The sequence below is a fragment of the Tachypleus tridentatus genome, chromosome 4 (assembly GCF_004210375.1).
Source record: "Tachypleus tridentatus isolate NWPU-2018 chromosome 4, ASM421037v1, whole genome shotgun sequence".
NCBI lineage: Eukaryota > Metazoa > Arthropoda > Merostomata > Xiphosura > Limulidae > Tachypleus > Tachypleus tridentatus.
The window spans coordinates 2,336,191-2,357,728 of record NC_134828.1 but is presented as its reverse complement, the minus strand read 5'-3'; the positions used below and the strand labels follow the sequence as shown (position 1 = coordinate 2,357,728).

At 30.6% G+C, this 21,538-nt stretch overlaps 1 protein-coding gene across 1 annotated transcript; it reads right to left on the bottom strand.

Annotated features, from left to right (window-relative positions):
• Positions 1-351: 351 nt before the first annotated feature.
• On the bottom strand, positions 352-21,512 carry LOC143248443 (uncharacterized). Its single transcript, XM_076496805.1, has 3 exons — positions 21,373-21,512; positions 18,864-20,616; positions 352-5,233 (listed from the first exon to the last, which is right to left on the bottom strand). Exons 2-3 carry the CDS (start codon positions 20,533-20,535, stop codon positions 5,190-5,192), a joined length of 1,716 nt encoding a protein of 571 aa, XP_076352920.1. The 5' UTR covers positions 20,536-20,616; positions 21,373-21,512; the 3' UTR covers positions 352-5,189.
• Between the last annotated feature and the right edge of the window lie 26 nt (positions 21,513-21,538).

Genomic DNA, 21,538 nt, shown 5'->3' with positions numbered 1-21,538 from the left:
TGTGTTTGATAGTATGTATGTTTATATCTCCAAGTGCACGTTAGTTAAAATGTGTTTGATAGTATGTATGTTAATATCTCCAAGTGCACTTTAGTTAAAATGTGTTTGATAGTATGTATGTTTATATCTCCAAGTGCACTTTAGTTAAAGTGTTTGATAGTATGTATGTTTATATCTCCAAGTGCACTTTAGTTAAAATGTGTTTGATAGTATGTATGTTTATATCTCCAAGTGCACTTTAGTTAAAATGTGTTTGATACTTTGTATGTTTATATCTCCAAGTGCACTTTAGTTAAAATGTGTTTGATACTTTGTATGTTTATATCTCCAAGTGCAATAAGTCATATTTAGTTAATTCTTAATACATAATTTATTTCATGTGAAGGAAACAGACATGTACATTTAAGTCGAGCTATCAAACTGTTAACAAAAGTGCAAGACAATGTACAATATAAAACAATAACAAATCAAAGACTTTACACTAAATATAATAACTGTTTCTACAAATGTGATTCACGTACAGAATAACAAGTAAAAATAATTCCGTTTCTCTCAGGTTATTGCTACAAGACAAATCTCATTGAAAATAAACAATAGGTAATATAACTGTAATATAAAGTAGAACATGCAACATAAAAATAACATTAACAACAGGAAATCTTTTAATATGCTATTTAGGTTTAAAACAACGTTTAATAGATACTTTCAGGACTGCTAGTACAACAACAATATAAATGCACATACATACTATAGACCCCTCAGGAGAAAACGAATGAACTATAATCGGGATATTAAGTTTTGATCTGAACTCTTTATGTATAAAAGTTTCACAAACATTCGTTTTTAGTTTAATGACTGGTCACCAGGATGATTAAAACTGTTAACATAATGAATATGTAAAAACATACACATTTTACCTCCAAAACTGTAAGGTAACCACAATGTTTTCATCTACATTTACATACTTTTATTCCTAGAATTGTACACCAAACATATTACCCAAATTATTGTACTGATTGTAGGCCATAAACCAAAATTTCTTAATAAGGCAAAACAGTACCAGTAAAGTTTTCCACAACTATACCTTACTCAACTGTCTACAAGTATTACCTACTGGTGGACAAGACTTCTTTTTGAACTTCCACACCTAAAGTGATTTACTGTCCATCAATACCATAGTCTACAAGCTCTTCTAATGTACTATCCTGACTCAGTGTAACAATGGCATACTGATTTTAAGAATGATATTCATTCATGAATTACAAGTACTGACCTATTTAAACAATGGTGCATTAATCTTCTGGTCATAATTCATTTCATTGCTACAAACAGTAGACTAAATCAATGTAACAATTATAAACTGAGATTTAGAAATACAAACCCTAATACCTACAATAACTAAAGACAGTGGTTTAACTCAATGTAACAGAATGAAACAGATTACAAGCTATATATTCACCAATTACCATTACCAATACTGACCTGACCTACTGTAACAATGAAACATTCTAGACTACAGAACGTTTTTCCTTTAATTGTTACAAATACTGATCTAACTCAGATTTTCTACAACTAAAAATATTTTAAATCATATAACAATGAAGCATAAGGAGATAGTCTACAAAATTTAGTCATAAAGTATTTGTCTGACTCAACATAACAATGAAAACTTGAATATAATTCCTATAACAACAAAACACACCAGTCTCACTCAACATGATAACAAAGCATTCAGACCAAGCCGATGAAACACGTTCCAGAAAATCACAGAAAATATGAATACCTTATTCAACACAACGCTTTAAGAAAACTTAAATTTTGTGACAATATAATACAAATGTTTGAGTGTGTACTTGTCAAATGTTACATTTAAGCAGTAAAGTTAAAATAAGTTGAGAAAACATTTAAGTTGTACCTATATTACATCAACGAAAACATTCTACCCCAAACTGTAAACTGTATGTTTAGGAAACAAAACATCTGATCTATCCTCACCACAATACTTTCACATGATAGGCTGATAGTTTGACAAACAAGCCAATGACTGATTTACTTTACCACAACATTGTGACCAAATATGGCCGTAAAATCTAAAGAACAAACATTCTAGCATAACCAGGAAAACTTTCTCACCAGTTTGTTCAGCAGTATCTATGAAAATATAAGCAGATTGTGATAAAAGAGTATAAAACGTGTCCATTGCTTATTAAACGAGTTCTTCTAACTCTTCCAAAAGGTAATGATACACGTTAGTTGTTGTCTCGTCACATACAACATTTAAACATAAAATAAAAATTACAGTGCTATAGCACTAAAACTACACAATGTTAGTGAGGTTCTCACAAGTTTTTTATTAAAACTAATGTATCTGGTGAGATCCTGAACAATACTAGTACTTTATAAGGTCATCCTTTACTAAATCCAAAACTTCTATCTCACTTTCAACTTCAAAATTCACATTACCTAGACAAAACACAGTCCATTTATTTGATACAGAACATCAGTGATGCAACAGAGTGAAATTAAAGAAAAGCATTATTATTCACACAATCTGTTTTTTATTTTTAAAATATCTGCACCACATGACAAAGTACTGTGTAAATATGAAATATGTACTCAGCTTTTATATAGCACCTTTTAGTACAGTATTAACATTTCCAAAACTCTAACCATCTGGATTTTGTTACGTAGTTTCAAGTAGTTTCATTTAGAATCGTATGTTACAAAAGGACACGTTGTTTCAAAAACCAAACTCTTATGTCTTTATAACTTGTCACTTCTGGTTAATCAATGTCTAATGACTTTACCATGATGCAATATATACAAAAATTTTAATCTTCAGACAGACATCACAAAGGTACCAATTTCTGAAAACTACTACTGCAGAAGACAAAACATAGCATGGAAAAAAATGTTTCTGTAACCCAGTGATTTATTTAACTTTCTTTTTAATATGTAAACAAAGCACTGGTTATTTACATTACTAAAAGTGTTTGAAGACACTGAAAAGATATAATTAAAACCATAAATACAAAACAACATTTATATTAGAATGTCTTTTCTTTTCTTTTAAACTTAACTCACTACCAAAGTACCAATATGTATAATTTATCTTACCTCCCACGAGTCTCTTTGTTTAAAACCATTTGAAATATTGTGGTAAAACCTTGAACTTCATTAAATAAAACTATTATGGTGTCAAAAACAATCCATGTTTATCGATTCATGACCATTACTATTGTTATGTCAATACAATTAAAAATTCTTCCACTTGGTAGACTAAACTTCACAGTTTCAAATCATAAATAAACCAAAATGAGTTTTTCTTCCTCGATTTCTCTTAATAATAACTTTACAAATGAGCATATATACACATAACTCGTACACAAAATCTTTCATTTACAACAAGTACAAAAATTAAAATGCTACTTACTATTTCCAATAATCGAAATTATACAGGCGCATTGAACATCAGTTGTATCTTTAACTCTATCATAATTACAACTGAAAATATTTATTAATAAACTTAGTTATTTTTATTATACATGTACTAAGTAAAACAACTTTCTATATGCACAGACATGTCACGAATAAAAAAACAACAACAAAATTTCTTTTAGTCATCAAGTGGGTTTAAGAAAACTTTGAACAGTAACACTACTTGGACAACACAAGGAAGTACATACTGCAGTTTTCATTCACTCTAAAATCAGACAATAATATACCTCATGTCAAAAATCTATTGAAGTGGGAAAATTTTAGTAGCTCATTCAAATTTCATATTTTTCAAGTACAACAAAATTTTATAAAATCAAATCCACTTAAGTTCAGTGCTGTGGAGATGAGAGGCAAGTTGTTGGTGTTGGTTAGAAAATAAGGGAGGTTCAGAGATCTGTGCACAGCCTGGATGAACTGGTGGTGGTGGAGGAAGACCCACCTGGGGAAAATGAGCAGTACTGACCATGGTATGATATGGAAAAGCTTCTCTGAGAGGAAAAGAGTACTCAGTGGGATTAGGAGAAACCTGAGGAACCATGACAGATGGAGGAGGCATGTTAAAGGTTGGAGGTGGAACAGACAAATCAAAAAGCAAAGGAAACACTGGATATTTGGTTCCTTGTGTGGGAATTGTTGCTACAGTCATCTGTGGACAAACCACAGTCTGTTGTGTGGAGCCAAAACTAATTGTAAGAGATTGCTGACTGTGTCCTGTGTAAGATGACGAACGAGGATGAAGAGCTGATGACTGTGGCGGAGCTGTCACAGAAGGGTAAAACATGTAGCTCTGTGGAAAGATAATCCCTGGAGAAAGCGAATTCTCCACAGAAATCATGGGAATACTTCCAATGGATAACACAGGGTGTGATGAAGAAGAATGAATACTGGAACTGCTTGCTGTATTTGTACACTCTGTGTCAGTTTTTCTTTTAGTAGATAAATCGGTGAATTCTCTATGTCTCTTTTTCTTTGGAATTTTTTAAGTAAGCAAGGTTACGCTTCTCGTGTTTATTCCTTTTGGATCCGTGTCCTCCGTGACCATCATTAAAGGAACTCCTAACTGCATGGAAAGGTAATTCACAACTGTTCCCATCCTGAAAGTTGTTCCTAGGTAGCCAAATCTCAGGACTACACCTGTTTTTCTCTGGTTTTATAAAACAGCCTGAGCCCAACTTACGTTCAGGACTGATCTTGTTGTTCAAGGTTGAGGAATGAGAAACTGTCAAGGAGGTAACATCAGAAGTTGGAGGTAATTCAGGAGAAACCGATGGTGTGCTTGGAGGCTGTCTGGGAGTTCTTGGTCCCCTTCTGGTGTGCAGTTGTTCTGAAGAATCTGATCCACTTGTTTGAATAGATTCACTTTGAAGTGTCTGTATTATGATCCCTTAAATTAGATGAATTTCCAGAGCCTATTGGATGAACAGCTTTGAATTTAATGGACACTGAATTTTCCTGGCCATTCGAGGATGACTGGCCATGCTTTATACTGTCTATGACCCATTTTCTGGATCAATCTCTCTCAGAGGTTTCATTCCTGTTTTACCGGAGAACTAGTCTGATGCTCAGTCTTTCGAACTGGGCGCTGGTTGTCAGTTTTGTGTTTGTCTAAGACCTTCTTGGGAGGATGATTTGGCATTGAAGCTAAAGCAACAAGTTTCTCAAAACCACTACTAATTCTTGCTTGCCAGTTTCTACCTAGGAAGCGTCTGGCGCTTCTTCTGTGAGCCTCTTTTCTCTATGTGAAGAAAGAAGTTTTAGTATAATTCAACAAATAAACTCAAGGACACAGAAATCATGACATATATTAGTTAAAAGAGCTTACAGTGCATAATACTTCACAAGTGAATATGCTACAGTCATACTGTAAGTCAATGGTAGAACACTTACAGTTTGAATGAATATCCAACAAAGTTTAAAATTAGCCATTTAATCCATGAAAGATAATGATGGTTTTAATTTGTTAATATAATACATGAAATAACTTTCTTACAGTAGGTATCTAGTGAAAGAGCAAAACACACATATCTCCATTTCAAAGCTTCTAGAATTAAACAGGAGTAACATACTTAAATGTCAAACCATAAGACACACTAACCTGAATATTAACAAAGAAAGATATGAAATTATTAAGAGGCACAAGTTAACTGATTTACAACATATATTATGGAAATAAGAGAGCACTGAACACATTCAACTGTCACATTAACATATTATACAGACATCTAACACATTCAACTGTCGCATTAACATATTATACAGACATCTGTACTCGTATCATGAAGCATTTTGATTAACCAGTACACAGATGTGCCCTTGGTCAATAATTACATTTTCGTTCCCAATGGGATACTTAAAAAGTAAACTTTTAAGAACTATGTTTTATGAGTTTTAGACCAATAAAATTAATAATTTAAAGTACATGTATAAGTTCTTTAATTGGGAAAAAAATGTACTTATGTTACATATGGAGACTTATGAATTGCTAAGATAAACTTAAAAGATCCTGGAATAGTTAAAAGTTTATAAATTAAACCCATTGTCCAAGTCTAAAGGAAATAAAACATGGTTAAACAGGGCTAAATACAAGCCTTAATCTCTCTCAACGAGTTATCTAAGGATAAAGTAATTCATCATTTTTCTTCAAAATCTGTTGAAAAAACTTTTATGAAATCAAACTAATATTAACAAAGATGTAACTGAATACAGAAATTTTACAAATCATGTACAAAACACTGAATTTTATTTTCAGTACACTAAGAAAGTTTGGGTATAGCACATACAGTAACAAAAACAATAACATTGTATGATCATAAGATGTTCTCCAGTGTTTTCACACTCATTGTACTTGTAGTGCTGCTATTTAACAGGTTTTAAGTTAATACCAATTCTGTCAGTAAGTCATTCAAACTGTGAGTGTAAATTTATATTACTGGATAATTCATACAACTGAACAGCAGTTTTAAAATTCCATATTTTCTAATACAAAAAAGGATACGATATATTTAAAATTCAGTTTCTGTCAATACGATAGGGCTCGAAATTAACAGTAGACACTGTAAAAAAGCTAGTGGCCATCAAAAGACACCATATTTTTCTCAAATAATGATACACATGATTATAAATATCAGACCAGCAACAAAAGTTTCTCTGATTTTCTTTATTCTGTATATCTAGTTTTCAGTTTACATTATGAAATGCAATTATCACAGTAACTGACAGACATAAAATACATTTTATGAATGTAACATAGAATTATAAAAAAGGTATATATGGGAAATGGCTAAGTGTGTTTGCAGTTAAGCACAAAGTTACACAAAGAGCTGTTTGTGCTCTGCCAACCACGTGATAAAAAAACCTTTTTTTTCATGTTATAAGACTGCAGACGTACCACTGAGGTACTAGAACATAACTAATAAAGAAAAGAACGTTTATAGTCTTTAAAATGTATATAAGCCTGCAGACTTACCACTGAGGTACTAGAACATAACTAATAAAGAAAAGAACGTTTATAGTCTTTAAAATGTATATAAGCCTGCAGACTTACCACTGAGGTACTAGAACATAACTAATAAAGAAAAGAACGTTTATAGTCTTTAGAATGTATATAAGCCTGCAGACTTACCACTGAGGTACTAGAACATAACTAATAAAGAAAAGAACGTTTATAATCTTTAGAATGTATATAAGCCTGCAGGCGACTACACTGAGGTACTAGAAAATAACTAATAAAGAAAAGAACGTTTATAGTCTTTAGAATGTATATAAGCCTGCAGGCAGTACCACTGAGGTACTAGAACATAACTAATAAAGAAAAGAACGTTTATAGTCTTTAGAATGTATATAAGCCTGCAGACGTACCACTGAGGTACTAGAAAATAACTAATAAAGAAAAGAACGTTTATAGTCTTTAGAATGTATATAAGCCTGCAGACGTACCACTGAGGTACTAGAAAATAACTAATAAAGAAAAGAACGTTTATAGTCTTTAGAATGTATATAAGCCTGCAGGCGTACCACTGAGGTACTAGAAAATAACTAATAAAGAAAAGAACGTTTATAGTCTTTAGAATGTATATAAGCCTGCAGACTTACCACTGAGGTACTAGAACATAACTAATAAAGAAAAGAACGTTTATAGTCTTTAGAATGTATATAAGCCTGCAGACGTACCACTGAGGTACTAGAAAATAACTAATAAAGAAAAGAACGTTTATAGTCTTTAGAATGTATATAAGCCTGCAGACGTACCACTGAGGTACTAGAAAATAACTAATAAAGAAAAGAACGTTTATAGTCTTTAGAATGTATATAAGCCTGCAGGCGTACCACTGAGGTACTAGAAAATAACTAATAAAGAAAAGAACGTTTATAGTCTTTAGAATGTATATAAGCCTGCAGACGTACCACTGAGGTACTAGAACATAACTAATAAAGAAAAGAATGTTTATAGTCTTTAGAATGTATATAAGCCTGCAGACGTACCACTGAGGTACTAGGAAATAACTAATAAAGAAAAGAACGTTTATAGTCTTTAGAATGTATATAAGCCTGCAGACGTACCACTGAGGTACTAGAAAATAACTAATAAAGAAAAGAACGTTTATAGTCTTTAGAATGTATATAAGCCTGCAGACGCACCACTGAGGTACTAGAAAATAACTAATAAAGAAAAGAACGTTTATAGTCTTTAGAATGTATATAAGCCTGCAGACTTACCACTGAGGTACTAGAACATAACTAATAAAGAAAACAACGTTTATAGTCTTTAGAATGTATATAAGCCTGCAGACTTACCACTGAGGTACTAGAACATAACTAATAAAGAAAAGAACGTTTATAATCTTTAGAATGTATATAAGCCTGCAGACGTACCACTGAGGTACTAGAACATAACTAATAAAGAAAAGAAGGTTTATAATCTTTAGAATGCATATAAGCCTGCAGACTTACCACTGAGGTACTAGAACATAACTAATAAAGAAAAGAACGTTTATAATCTTTAGAATGTATATAAGCCTGCAGACTTACCACTGAGGTACTAGAAAATAACTAATAAAGAAAAGAACGTTTATAGTCTTTAGAATGTATATAAGCCTGCAGACTTACCACTGAGGTACTAGAACATAACTAATAAAGAAAAGAACGTTTATAATCTTTAGAATGTATATAAGCCTGCAGACGTACCACTGAGGTACTAGAAAATAACTAATAATGAAAACAACGTTTATAGTCTTTAGAATGTATATAAGCCTGCAGACGTACCACTGAGGTACTAGAACATAACTAATAAAGAAAAAACGTTTATAATCTTTAGAATGTATATAAGCCTGCAGACGTACCACTGAGATACTAGAAAATAACTAATAAAGAAAAGAACGTTTCTAGTCTTTAGAATGTATATAAGCCTGCAGACTTACCACTGAGGTACTAGAACATAACTAATAAAGAAAAGAACGTTTATAATCTTTAGAATGTATATAAGCCTGCAGGCGCACCACTGAGGTACTAGAACATAACTAATAAAGAAAAAAACGTTTATAATCTTTAGAATGTATATAAGCCTGCAGGCGATTACCACTGAGGTACTAGAAAATAACTAATAAAGAAAAGAACGTTTATAATCTTTAGAATGTATATAAGCCTGCAGGCATTACCACTGAGATACTAGAAAATAACTAATAAAGAAAAGAACGTTTATAGTCTTTAGAATGTATATAAGCCTGCAGACGTACCACTGATGTACTAGAAAATAACTAATAAAGAAAAGAACGTTTATAATCTTTAGAATGTATATAAGCCTGCAGACGTACCACTGAGGTACTAGAAAATAACTAATAAAGAAAAGAACGTTTATAGTCTTTAGAATGTATATAAGCCTGCAGACGTACCACTGAGGTACTAGAAAATAACTAATAATGAAAACAACGTTTATAGTCTTTAGAATGTATATAAGCCTGCAGGCATTACCACTGAGGTACTAGAACATAACTAATAAAGAAAAAACGTTTATAATCTTTAGAATGTATATAAGCCTGCAGACGTACCACTGAGGTACTAGAAAATAACTAATAAAGAAAAGAACGTTTCTAGTCTTTAGAATGTATATAAGCCTGCAGACTTACCACTGAGGTACTAGAACATCACTAATAAAGAAAAGAACGTTTATAATCTTTAGAATGTATATAAGCCTGCAGACGTACCACTGAGGTACTAGAACATAACTAATAAAGAAAAAAACGTTTATAATCTTTAGAATGTATATAAGCCTGCAGACGTACCACTGAGGTACTAGAAAATAACTAATAAAGAAAAGAACGTTTATAATCTTTAGAATGTATATAAGCCTGCAGACGTACCACTGAGATACTAGAAAATAACTAATAAAGAAAAGAACGTTTATAGTCTTTAGAATGTATATAAGCCTGCAGACGTACCACTGATGTACTAGAAAATAACTAATAAAGAAAAGAACGTTTATAATCTTTAGAATGTATATAAGCCTGCAGACGTACCACTGAGGTACTAGAAAATAACTAATAAAGAAAAGAACGTTTATAGTCTTTAGAATGTATATAAGCCTGCAGACGTACCACTGAGGTACTAGAAAATAACTAATAATGAAAACAACGTTTATAGTCTTTAGAATGTATATAAGCCTGCAGACGTACCACTGAGGTACTAGAAAATAGCTAATAAAGAAAAGAACGTTTGTAGTCTTTAGAATGTATATAAGCCTGCAGACGCACCACTGAGGTACTAGAAAATAACTAAGAAAGAAAAGAACGTTTATAATCTTTAGAATGTATGTAGAAATGAAACTGATATTAAACTGTTAGGTATTGTCTGTGGTGAGATCTTTAGAGGCCGTTACGTTACCACTTAACTGATAGATTAGGCTTACTGTTTGGAATCTCTTCAATAACAGGAACATGTGCATAAAGAAACTTGTATCACCAAACAACAAATGTGTAGGTGCTTCTTAAAAACATTGAAGATTATTGTAATTTGTGCTATAAAGTCACAACTGTTAACTCGGTTACTAATCAAAACTTGGCACATTAATAAACACGTGACAATAAAGATGGTGTCCAGCGTGCATTAGGAAAAATAAATATATCAAGTTATCTTAGTATCTAAAAAGTTGAATCTGTAATGGAAATTTGTAATAATATGTTTTAGTCAGAGTAAACAATGTATTTAGTGCCATGCCATCAGCATAACTAATTAAAAGTTTCTACTTATAAAAATTAAAATACATTGTTTTATCAGCTGGTCACTCTCACTATTAGCTACATTTTAAGACGCAACTCCAATATCTGATGAGATTTTGCCAATTTTGAAGGTCTACATTATTCCTAATTACTGATTCTAAGCTGACACTGCAAAATATTTTATAATAGTGAAAAATAAATGAAGATAAGGTATTTGCACTTGATACACTAACTAGTATAATCTGTATTACTGATAACAATAACAAAATGACAGTGTAATGTATGAAGTACTTGATATACTAACTAGTATAATCTGTATTACTGATAACAATAACAAAATGACAGTGTGTAATGTATGAAGTACTTGATATACTAACTAGTATAATCTGTATCACTGATAACAATAACAAAATGACAGTGTAATGTATGAAGTACTTGATATACTAACTAGTATAATCTGTATTACTGATAACAATAACAAAATGACAGTGTAATGTATGAAGTACTTGATATACTAACTAGTATAATCTGTATCACTGATAACAATAACAAAATGACAGTGTAATGTATGAAGTACTTGATATACTAACTAGTATAATCTGTATTACTGATAACAATAACAAAATAACAGTGTGTAATGTATGAAGTACTTGATATACTAACTAGTATAATCTGTATTACTGATAACAATAACAAAATGACAGTGTAATGTATGAAGTACTTGATATACTAACTAGTATAATCTGTAATACTGATAACAATAACAAAATGACAGAGTAATGTATGAAGTACTTGATATACTAACTAGTATAATCTGTATCACTGATAACAATAACAAAATGACAGTGTAATGTATGAAGTACTTGATATACTAACTAGTATAATCTGTATCACTGATAACAATAACAAAATGACAGTGTAATGTATGAAGTACTTGATATACTAACTAGTATAATCTGTATTACTGATAACAATAACAAAATGACAGTGTGTAATGTATGAAGTACTTGATATACTAACTAGTATAATCTGTATCACTGATAACAATAACAAAATGACAGTGTAATGTATGAAGTACTTGATATACTAACTAGTATAATCTGTATCACTGATAACAATAACAAAATGACAGTGTAATGTATGAAGTACTTGATATACTAACTAGTATAATCTGTATTACTGATAACAATAACAAAATGACAGTGTGTAATGTATGAAGTACTTGATATACTAACTAGTATAATCTGTATCACTGATAACCATAACAAAATGACAGTGTAATGTATGAAGTACTTGATATACTAACTAGTATAATCTGTAATACTGATAACAATAACAAAATGACAGTGTAATGTATGAAGTACTTGATATACTAACTAGTATAATCTGTATCACTGATAACAATAACAAAATGACAGTGTAATGTATGAAGTACTTGATATACTAACTAGTATAATCTGTATCACTGATAACAATAACAAAATGACAGAGTAATGTATGAAGTACTTGATATACTAACTAGTATAATCTGTATCGCTGATAACAATAACAAAATCACAGTGTAATGTATGAAGTACTTGATATACTAACTAGTATAATCAGTATTACTGATAACAATAACAAAATGACAGAGTAATGTATGAAGTACTTGATATACTAACTAGTATAATGTGTATTACTGATAACAATAACAAAATGACAGTGTGTAATGTATGAAGTACTTGATATACTAACTAGTATAATCTGTATCACTGATAACAGTAACAAAATGACAGTGTAATGTATGAAGTACTTGATATACAAACTAGTATAATCTGTATGACTGATAACAATAACAAAATGACAGAGTGTAATGTATGAAGTACTTGATATACTAACTAGTATAATCTGTATGACTGATAACAATAACAAAATGACAGTGTAATGTATGAAGTACTTGATATACTAACTAGTATAATCTGTATTACTGATAACAATAACAAAATGACAGTGTAATGTATGAAGTACTTGATATACTAACTAGTATAATCTGTATGACTGATAACAATAACAAAATGACAGTGTAATGTATGAAGTACTTGATATACTAACTAGTATAATCTGTATTACTGATAACAATAACAAAATGACAGTGTAATGTATGAAGTACTTGATATACCAACTAGTATAATCTGTATTACTGATAACAATAACAAAATGACAGTGTAATGTATGAAGTACTTGATATACTAACTAGTATAATCTGTATGACTGATAACAATAACAAAATGACAGTGTAATGTATGAAGTACTTGATATACTAACTAGTATAATCTGTATTACTGATAACAATAACAAAATAACAGTGTGTAATGTATGAAGTACTTGATATACTAACTAGTATAATCTGTATCACTGATAACAATAACAAAATAACAGTGTGTAATGTATGAAGTACTTGATATACTAACTAGTATAATCTGTAATACTGATAACAATAACAAAATAACAGTGTGTAATGTATGAAGTACTTGATATACTAACTAGTATAATCTGTATCACTGATAACAATAAGAAAATGACAGTGTAATGTATGAAGTACTTGATATACTAACTAGTATAATCTGTATCACTGATAACAATAACAAAATGACAGTGTAATGTATGAAAGTACTTGATATACTAACTAGTATAATCTGTATCACTGATAACAACAGTGAAAAATGACAGTGTAATGTATGAAGTACTTGATATATACTAGTATAACTAGTATAATCTGTATCATCTGTATCACTGATAACAATAACAAAATGACAGTGTAATGTATGAAGTACTTGATATACTAACTAGTATAATCTGTATCACTGATAACAATAACAAAATGACAGTGTAATGTATGAAGTACTTGATATACTAACTAGTATAATCTGTATTACTGATAACAATAACAAAATGACAGTGTAATGTATGAAGTACTTGATATACTAACTAGTATAATCTGTATTACTGATAACAATAACAAAATGACAGTGTAATGTATGAAGTACTTGATATACTAACTAGTATAATCTGTATCACTGATAACAATAACAAAATGACAGTGTAATGTATGAAGTACTTGATATACTAACTAGTATAATCTGTATCACTGATAACAATAACAAAATGACAGTGTGTAATGTATGAAGTACTTGATATACTAACTAGTATAATCTGTATCACTGATAACAATAAGAAAATCACAGTGTGTAATGTATGAAGTACTTGATATACTAACTAGTATAATCTGTATCACTGATAACAATAACAAAATGACAGTGTAATGTATGAAGTACTTGATATACTAACTAGTATAATCTGTATCACTGATAACAATAACAAAATCACAGTGTGTAATGTATGAAGTACTTGATATACTAACTAGTATAATCTGTATTACTGATAACAATAACAAAATGACAGTGTAATGTATGAAGTACTTGATATACTAACTAGTATAATCTGTATTACTGATAACAATAACAAAATGACAGTGTAATGTATGAAGTACTTGATATACTAACTAGTATAATCTGTATTACTGATAACAATAACAAAATGACAGTGTAATGTATGAAGTACTTGATATACTAACTAGTATAATCTGTATCACTGATAACAATAACAAAATGACAGTGTAATGTATGAAGTACTTGATATACTAACTAGTATAATCTGTATCACTGATAACAATAACAAAATGACAGTGTAATGTATGAAGTACTTGATATACTAACTAGTATAATCTGTATCACTGATAACAATAACAAAATGACAGTGTAATGTATGAAGTACTTGATATACTAACTAGTATAATCTGTATCACTGATAACAATAACAAAATGACAGTGTAATGTATGAAGTACTTGATATACTAACTAGTATAATCTGTATCACTGATAACAATAACAAAATGACAGTGTAATGTATGAAGTACTTGATATACTAACTAGTATAATCTGTATCACTGATAACAATAACAAAATGACAGTGTAATGTATGAAGTACTTGATATACTAACTAGTATAATCTGTATCACTGATAACAATAACAAAATGACAGTGTAATGTATGAAGTACTTGATATACTAACTAGTATAATCTGTATTACTGATAACAATAACAAAATGACAGTGTAATGTATGAAGTACTTGATATACTAACTAGTATAATCTGTATCACTGATAACAATAACAAAATGACAGTGTAATGTATGAAGTACTTGATATACTAACTAGTATAATCTGTATCACTGATAACAATAAGAAAATCACAGTGTGTAATGTATGAAGTACTTGATATACTAACTAGTATAATCTGTATTACTGATAACAATAACAAAATGACAGTGTAATGTATGAAGTACTTGATATACTAACTAGTATAATCTGTATCACTGATAACAATAACAAAATGACAGTGTAATGTATGAAGTACTTGATATACTAACTAGTATAATCTGTATCACTGATAACAATAACAAAATGACAGTGTAATGTATGAAGTACTTGATATACTAACTAGTATAATCTGTATTACCGATAAAAATAACAAAATGACAGTGTAATGTATGAAGTACTTGATATACTAACTAGTATAATATCACTGATAACTGACAGTAATGTAATCTTGATATACTAACTAGTATAATCTGTAATACTGATAACAATAACAAAATGACAGTGTAATGTATGAAGTACTTGATATACTAACTAGTATAATCTGTATCACTGATAACAATAACAAAATGACAGTGTAATGTATGAAGTACTTGATATACTAACTAGTATAATCTGTATCACTGATAACAATAACAAAATGACAGTGTAATGTATGAAGTACTTGATATACTAACTAGTATAATCTGTATCACTGATAACAATAACAAAATGACAGTGTAATGTATGAAGTACTTGATATACTAACTAGTATAATCTGTATCACTGATAACAATAACAAAATGACAGTGTAATGTATGAAGTACTTGATATACTAACTAGTATAATCTGTATTACTGATAACAATAACAAAATGACAGTGTGTAATGTATGAAGTACTTGATATACTAACTAGTATAATCTGTATTACTGATAACAATAACAAAATGACAGTGTAATGTATGAAGTACTTGATATACTAACTAGTATAATCTGTATTACTGATAACAATAACAAAATGACAGTGTAATGTATGAAGTACTTGATATACTAACTAGTATAATCTGTATTACTGATAACAATAACAAAATGACAGTGTAATGTATGAAGTACTTGATATACTAACTAGTATAATCTGTATTACTGATAACAATAACAAAATGACAGTGTAATGTATGAAGTACTTGATATACTAACTAGTATAATCTGTATTACTGATAACAATAACAAAATGACAGTGTAATGTATGAAGTACTTGATATACTAACTAGTATAATCTGTGTCACTGATAACAATAACAAAATGACAGAGTGTAATGTATGAAGTACTTGATATACTAACTAGTATACTCTGTAATACTGATAACAATAACAAAATGACAGTGTAATGTATGAAGTACTTGATATACTAACTAGTATAATCTGTATCACTGATAACAATAACAAAATGACAGGGTAATGTATGAAGTACTTGATATACTAACTAGTATAATCTGTATTACTGATAACAATAACAAAATGACAGAGTGTAATGTATGAAGAACTTGATATACTAACTAGTATAATCTGTAATACTGATAACAATAACAAAATGACAGTGTAATGTATGAAGTACTTGATATACTAACTAGTATAATCTGTATTACTGATAACAATAACAAAATGACAGTGTGTAATGTATGAAGTACTTGATATACTAACTAGTATAATCTGTATTACTGATAACAATAACAAAATGACAGAGTGTAATGTATCAAGTACTTGATATACTAACTAGTATAATCTGTATTACTGATAACAATAACAAAATGACAGTGTAATGTATGAAGTACTTGATATACTAACTAGTATAATCTGTGTCACTGATAACAATAACAAAATGACAGAGGGTAATGTATGAAGTACTTGATATACTAACTAGTATACTCTGTAATACTGATAACAATAACAAAATGACAGTGTAATGTATGAAGTACTTGATATACTAACTAGTATAATCTGTATCACTGATAACAATAACAAAATGACAGGGTAATGTATGAAGTACTTGATATACTAACTAGTATAATCTGTATTACTGATAACAATAACAAAATGACAGAGTGTAATGTATGAAGAACTTGATATACTAACTAGTATAATCTGTAATACTGATAACAATAACAAAATGACAGTGTAATGTATGAAGTACTTGATATACTAACTAGTATAATCTGTATTACTGATAACAATAACAAAATGACAGTGTGTAATGTATGAAGTACTTGATATACTAACTAGTATAATCTGTATTACTGATAACAATAACAAAATGACAGAGTGTAATGTATCAAGTACTTGATACACTAACTAGTATAATCTGTATTACTGATAACAATAACAAAATGACAGTGTAATGTATGAAGTATTATTCATACACTAACCTGTGCTCACATGTGTACTTGTATATTGTGAATTATGTCCAGTCGTACTGAACAGAAGGACAATAAGCAAAGAACTTGTGTGTTCGAGTATAAATGTGGATAGTTGGGAGAGAATACACGAATTATTTCACTTTTCTGCATATACATAACTTAAAAAGTTTCCACCTGTAATTTTTGTAAGTAGTTTCAGTAATAAGAGAAAATGGAATCAGCAGGTTTAAACAATATCCATCCACAATACAAGAGAAAACAAGCTGTTACTTGACAAAACATCGACTCTTTCTAACTCTGTAATATTAGGCCTATTTTTTGTATGTTCCAATACTGTAATAGTAATCAGAGGCACCACTATGTTTAATCATAGTTTTCTATCCTGATGTTTTCGAGACTCCATCTGGGGATTCAGAGCACTGTCTTATAGAATGGGGCCATGAGCCCTATGTGCCAGTGATGCATCTGATGATAATATTAAAAGCTTTGTGTAAACACCTGTTGGAGAATTTTATTATTATGTATTCTGAATTCAACGTTCTGTTTCATTGACCACTATACAGTTTCATTAGTTACATTTTTCTGCTTGCATGGAAATCAAGTTTTTACTATTCCACAAGCAGTTATACACAATGACTTCACTTACTTTAAATGAACATGCATGTGGTAAACCATAGTTGTATAACAGCTCTGAGGCCTTTAAGTTATAAGGATCTCAATAAAATTATCTCGATGCTGTGACATCTTTGAAAAAAGCAATACATTCAAAGGTTTCCAAGGTGCAAATTAAACACATTTTGTTATTATAAAACATCTTTAAAATAAAGTATTCTCATAAACATTACTACATTTATGCAAATGATATAAATAATTCTTTGAACAATGAACTTTACTTTGTTTGAACTGATACCAAAGCCAAGAGGATGACCACTTTCTAGGACTGTGAGTGAATCTTAATAAACAATGACTCTTATGTTTCATGTTTTTCCACCACATTTGCATTATGTAATGGTAACTCAGTGGTATCTCATTCTATTCTTAATGCTTCCTTCATTAAATTCTACCTTTCTATGTTAGTAAACAGACTATCATAGGCTTGGTGTCAAAGTAGTTACCAACTGTTATACTTGGATATAAAATCAACTGATCATATTTTGCTATCTAGGTTTTGACAACACAAGAATAAAAATTGAAAATCGATCTATGTTACTGCATTATACAGTAACGTTCATGATACCTGATTGAAAAGAAGCGACCCCTGAGGTTCAGCTAAGTGTTGACCCCTGAGGTTCAGCTAAGTGTTCAAACAGGTTTCCAAAAACCACATATAGTGAAACTTTATAACAATTACATACAGTCATTATCACTGGATTTTATTATACGGTTACAGTGTTTATTATAGATTATATAGATGCATATATGTATTTCTGAAACATAACAGTGAAGTAAAGGTTCAAGTTATCATCATACAGTGACCTTAAGTTCGACAAGAAACAAGATAAAGTTTTATCTGCTTTACCTTAACACCACGTTTCTCACTACGGGAAACAGTACAAACAAAACTCACCATCAAACCTTGATAAACTTTCTAGTTCAGCAACTCTTCCAATATATTGTATTTCACCTTCTTCAGAAACTTGGGAACTATGGCCATTCTCATTGGATACTTTAACGCATTCAGACAACTGTACAACAGAGCCTCGACTGTCAAAACCAGAGTCTGATACTGATCTGGGAGAAAATATTTGTTTGTTTCGACCATTTTCAAAACTACAGCCAGTGTAATTCTGCTTTCTCTTCCACTTTTCTGAAATATTTTCATTTCCTTTGCAAAATTTGGGGCTTCTTAGCTTTTTTCTAGGTGTTACATCTGAGATCAATTCATTGCCATAAGAATACTGACCACTTCCTGCATGCTTATGACATCTTGAAGATTTTCCTTTCTTCAAAACCTTTATGGAAACTTTGCTGTAGTTAGTTTCATTCTTCAAAGTCTCCTGTTTCACAGTAGTTAAGGGAACATCTTTCTGACACAAAATCTGTGAATTTACTGCATCACTGTAAACCTCTTTTTTCACATGTGAAGCAAAGCTGCCGTGTTTATGGATACTTACAGCACCACAGCACCCTCTAGTGTATTTTTTCTTTTTACATGCAGAGTCTGAGAATGACTCAGGGGACGAGACAGCCCTAGAAAAATGATAAATTTTCATATCAGTGCCGACAGAAGCATCTTCTTGATGTAGACTAATTGGTGAATAGACTGCATTTGAAATTTCTTCTGTTCTATCCACTGATCTTGTATCATCCACTAGTTTAGTGTTATCACAGAAACTGCTATTTTTACTGCTAATTAAGTCTTCATGTTGTTTTTTTCCATCAACAGCAGAAATAAATCCCTGCTGTAAAACCGTTTTCTGGGGGTTCCATTCTTTTTCTATAGACAACGAATCACCTGGCACGAATTTCTGATGAGGCTGGTATGTCTTTCTCTGAGAGCTCGTCTTATCAAGCTGTAGAAAAATATCTTCTGAAGGACTGTTGAAAACGTTTTCCGAACAAACCGGAGATAAAATTGGGACTGGTGGACTGGCAGCTGATGACATAAATAAATTATTAGAAATTGGAGCGTTAGAAAGTTCAAACCTTTCAAGTCTCGGTGGTGACCTATAATCTTTAAATTCTCCATTTTTGACAGGCTCAGACTTTATATCTATTTTACTAATCCTTGAATTTATGTCTGGTTTATTACTCTGCACCAGACTTCTGTCCTTTTGCTCAGTATGTTCATCACTTTTATCAATTACATTTGTTATTAGTTTCCTATTTAATGCATCAGTTTCTAAGTTATTGTTGACAATTACTATGCTTCTAAGTTTCTTATTCACTAAATTATTTTCCAGGCCTCTGACTCCATTACTTGTGTTGTTGGTGATCCTCTGATCATCTTGTAGACTGACAGTTCCTTTAACATCATTGGAACTTCTTCCCACATTACCACTGTTAGAGTTGTCATATACTATACTGTTTTCTTGGTTGACTTCTACTCTGTCATCTCTGGCTACTTTACCAAATCTGCCACTGTCCATTTTGTCACTTCCGAGATTTATATCTCTTCTACCTTCTTCCATGTTGCTGTCTTTGTAAATCGAATCTTCAGGTAAGGTTCTGACATCTATTTCAGTTGGTAATAACTTCTCCAAAGGAAAAAGCTCAGCTTGGAGACCTCTGAGCTTCATCTGAAGTGAATGTCTGTGTGACACTAATTCAGAGATTTTCTGCAATACTTGTGTCCGATCTTTTCTATTCTTGTGGATACACTACAAAATGGAAGGCAGTAATATCAGAGGTGAATAATATCTTTGTTAAGCAGAATACGATGTTCCTTATACAGAGAGAAAAACTACACACATGTATACACACATCTTTTTTAACATTAACACTGGTTTTGTTGAGAAAACAATAACTAAATAAACTTAGATTTTGCTAATTCAGATAACAACAATGTTAACATTTTAGCTAAGACACATGAATGCTGTAAACAGTTGTAACACAAAGTGTCCAACTAAGCTTAAACAAATAACTTATCTAATAAGTGTCTTTATTACAATTGTTTCTGTAGAAACATGTTGCAACAAAATTAACTAACTATGAATATCATGATATCAACTAAATTTATGTGCTTAGACTATTGTACAACATTTAATATAGAACATCAGATAATCAAACATGTAACACTGTAAAAATAAAACTTTTAAGAAAATGGTAAATTTATAACATGCACTCTTTTACAAAGTCATTTATATATAAACATATATTACTTTAAAAATTAAATCATAAAATTAAAGATCCTTGGGACATCTTCTGAAAACAACAAATTAACAGGTCAGCTGACCAGGAATCATATAACAGGACAAATGTACACACAGAGTATGGCTAAAGTTTTATAAGTCCTACATAATGTACAAGATTATAGACAGAAATTACAACAACTTAGGAAGACAGTGACATATCCTAAAAGCTATGTTAGTTAAATCATGACTTCTTTCCTGAGAAACACATACACTCCAACCTACCCATGCCCATGGATGAAGCTGTTGATTCTGCTACACCTGGTGTAGACTTCCATCGTTACTCTACTATTCAGTGGCCCTTTTACAATCAGCTTAGGCTAAAAACAGACTGCAAAATATGATCAACCAAGATGCGACAGAAAAAAAAAGTCTACGGCTGTTATAATAA

What these genes read in the sequence shown, in the direction of transcription:
- LOC143248443 (XM_076496805.1), bottom strand. Translation starts at nt 20,535, where the DNA reads ATGAAGCTCAGAGGTCTCCAAGCTGAGCTTTTTCCTTTGGAGAAGTTA. An exon ending in AAGTTTATCAAGGTTTGATG is followed by an intron (nt 5,234 to 18,863) that starts GTGAGTTTTGTT and finishes TTCTTCACATAG; the next exon opens with AGAAAAGAGGCTCACAGAAG.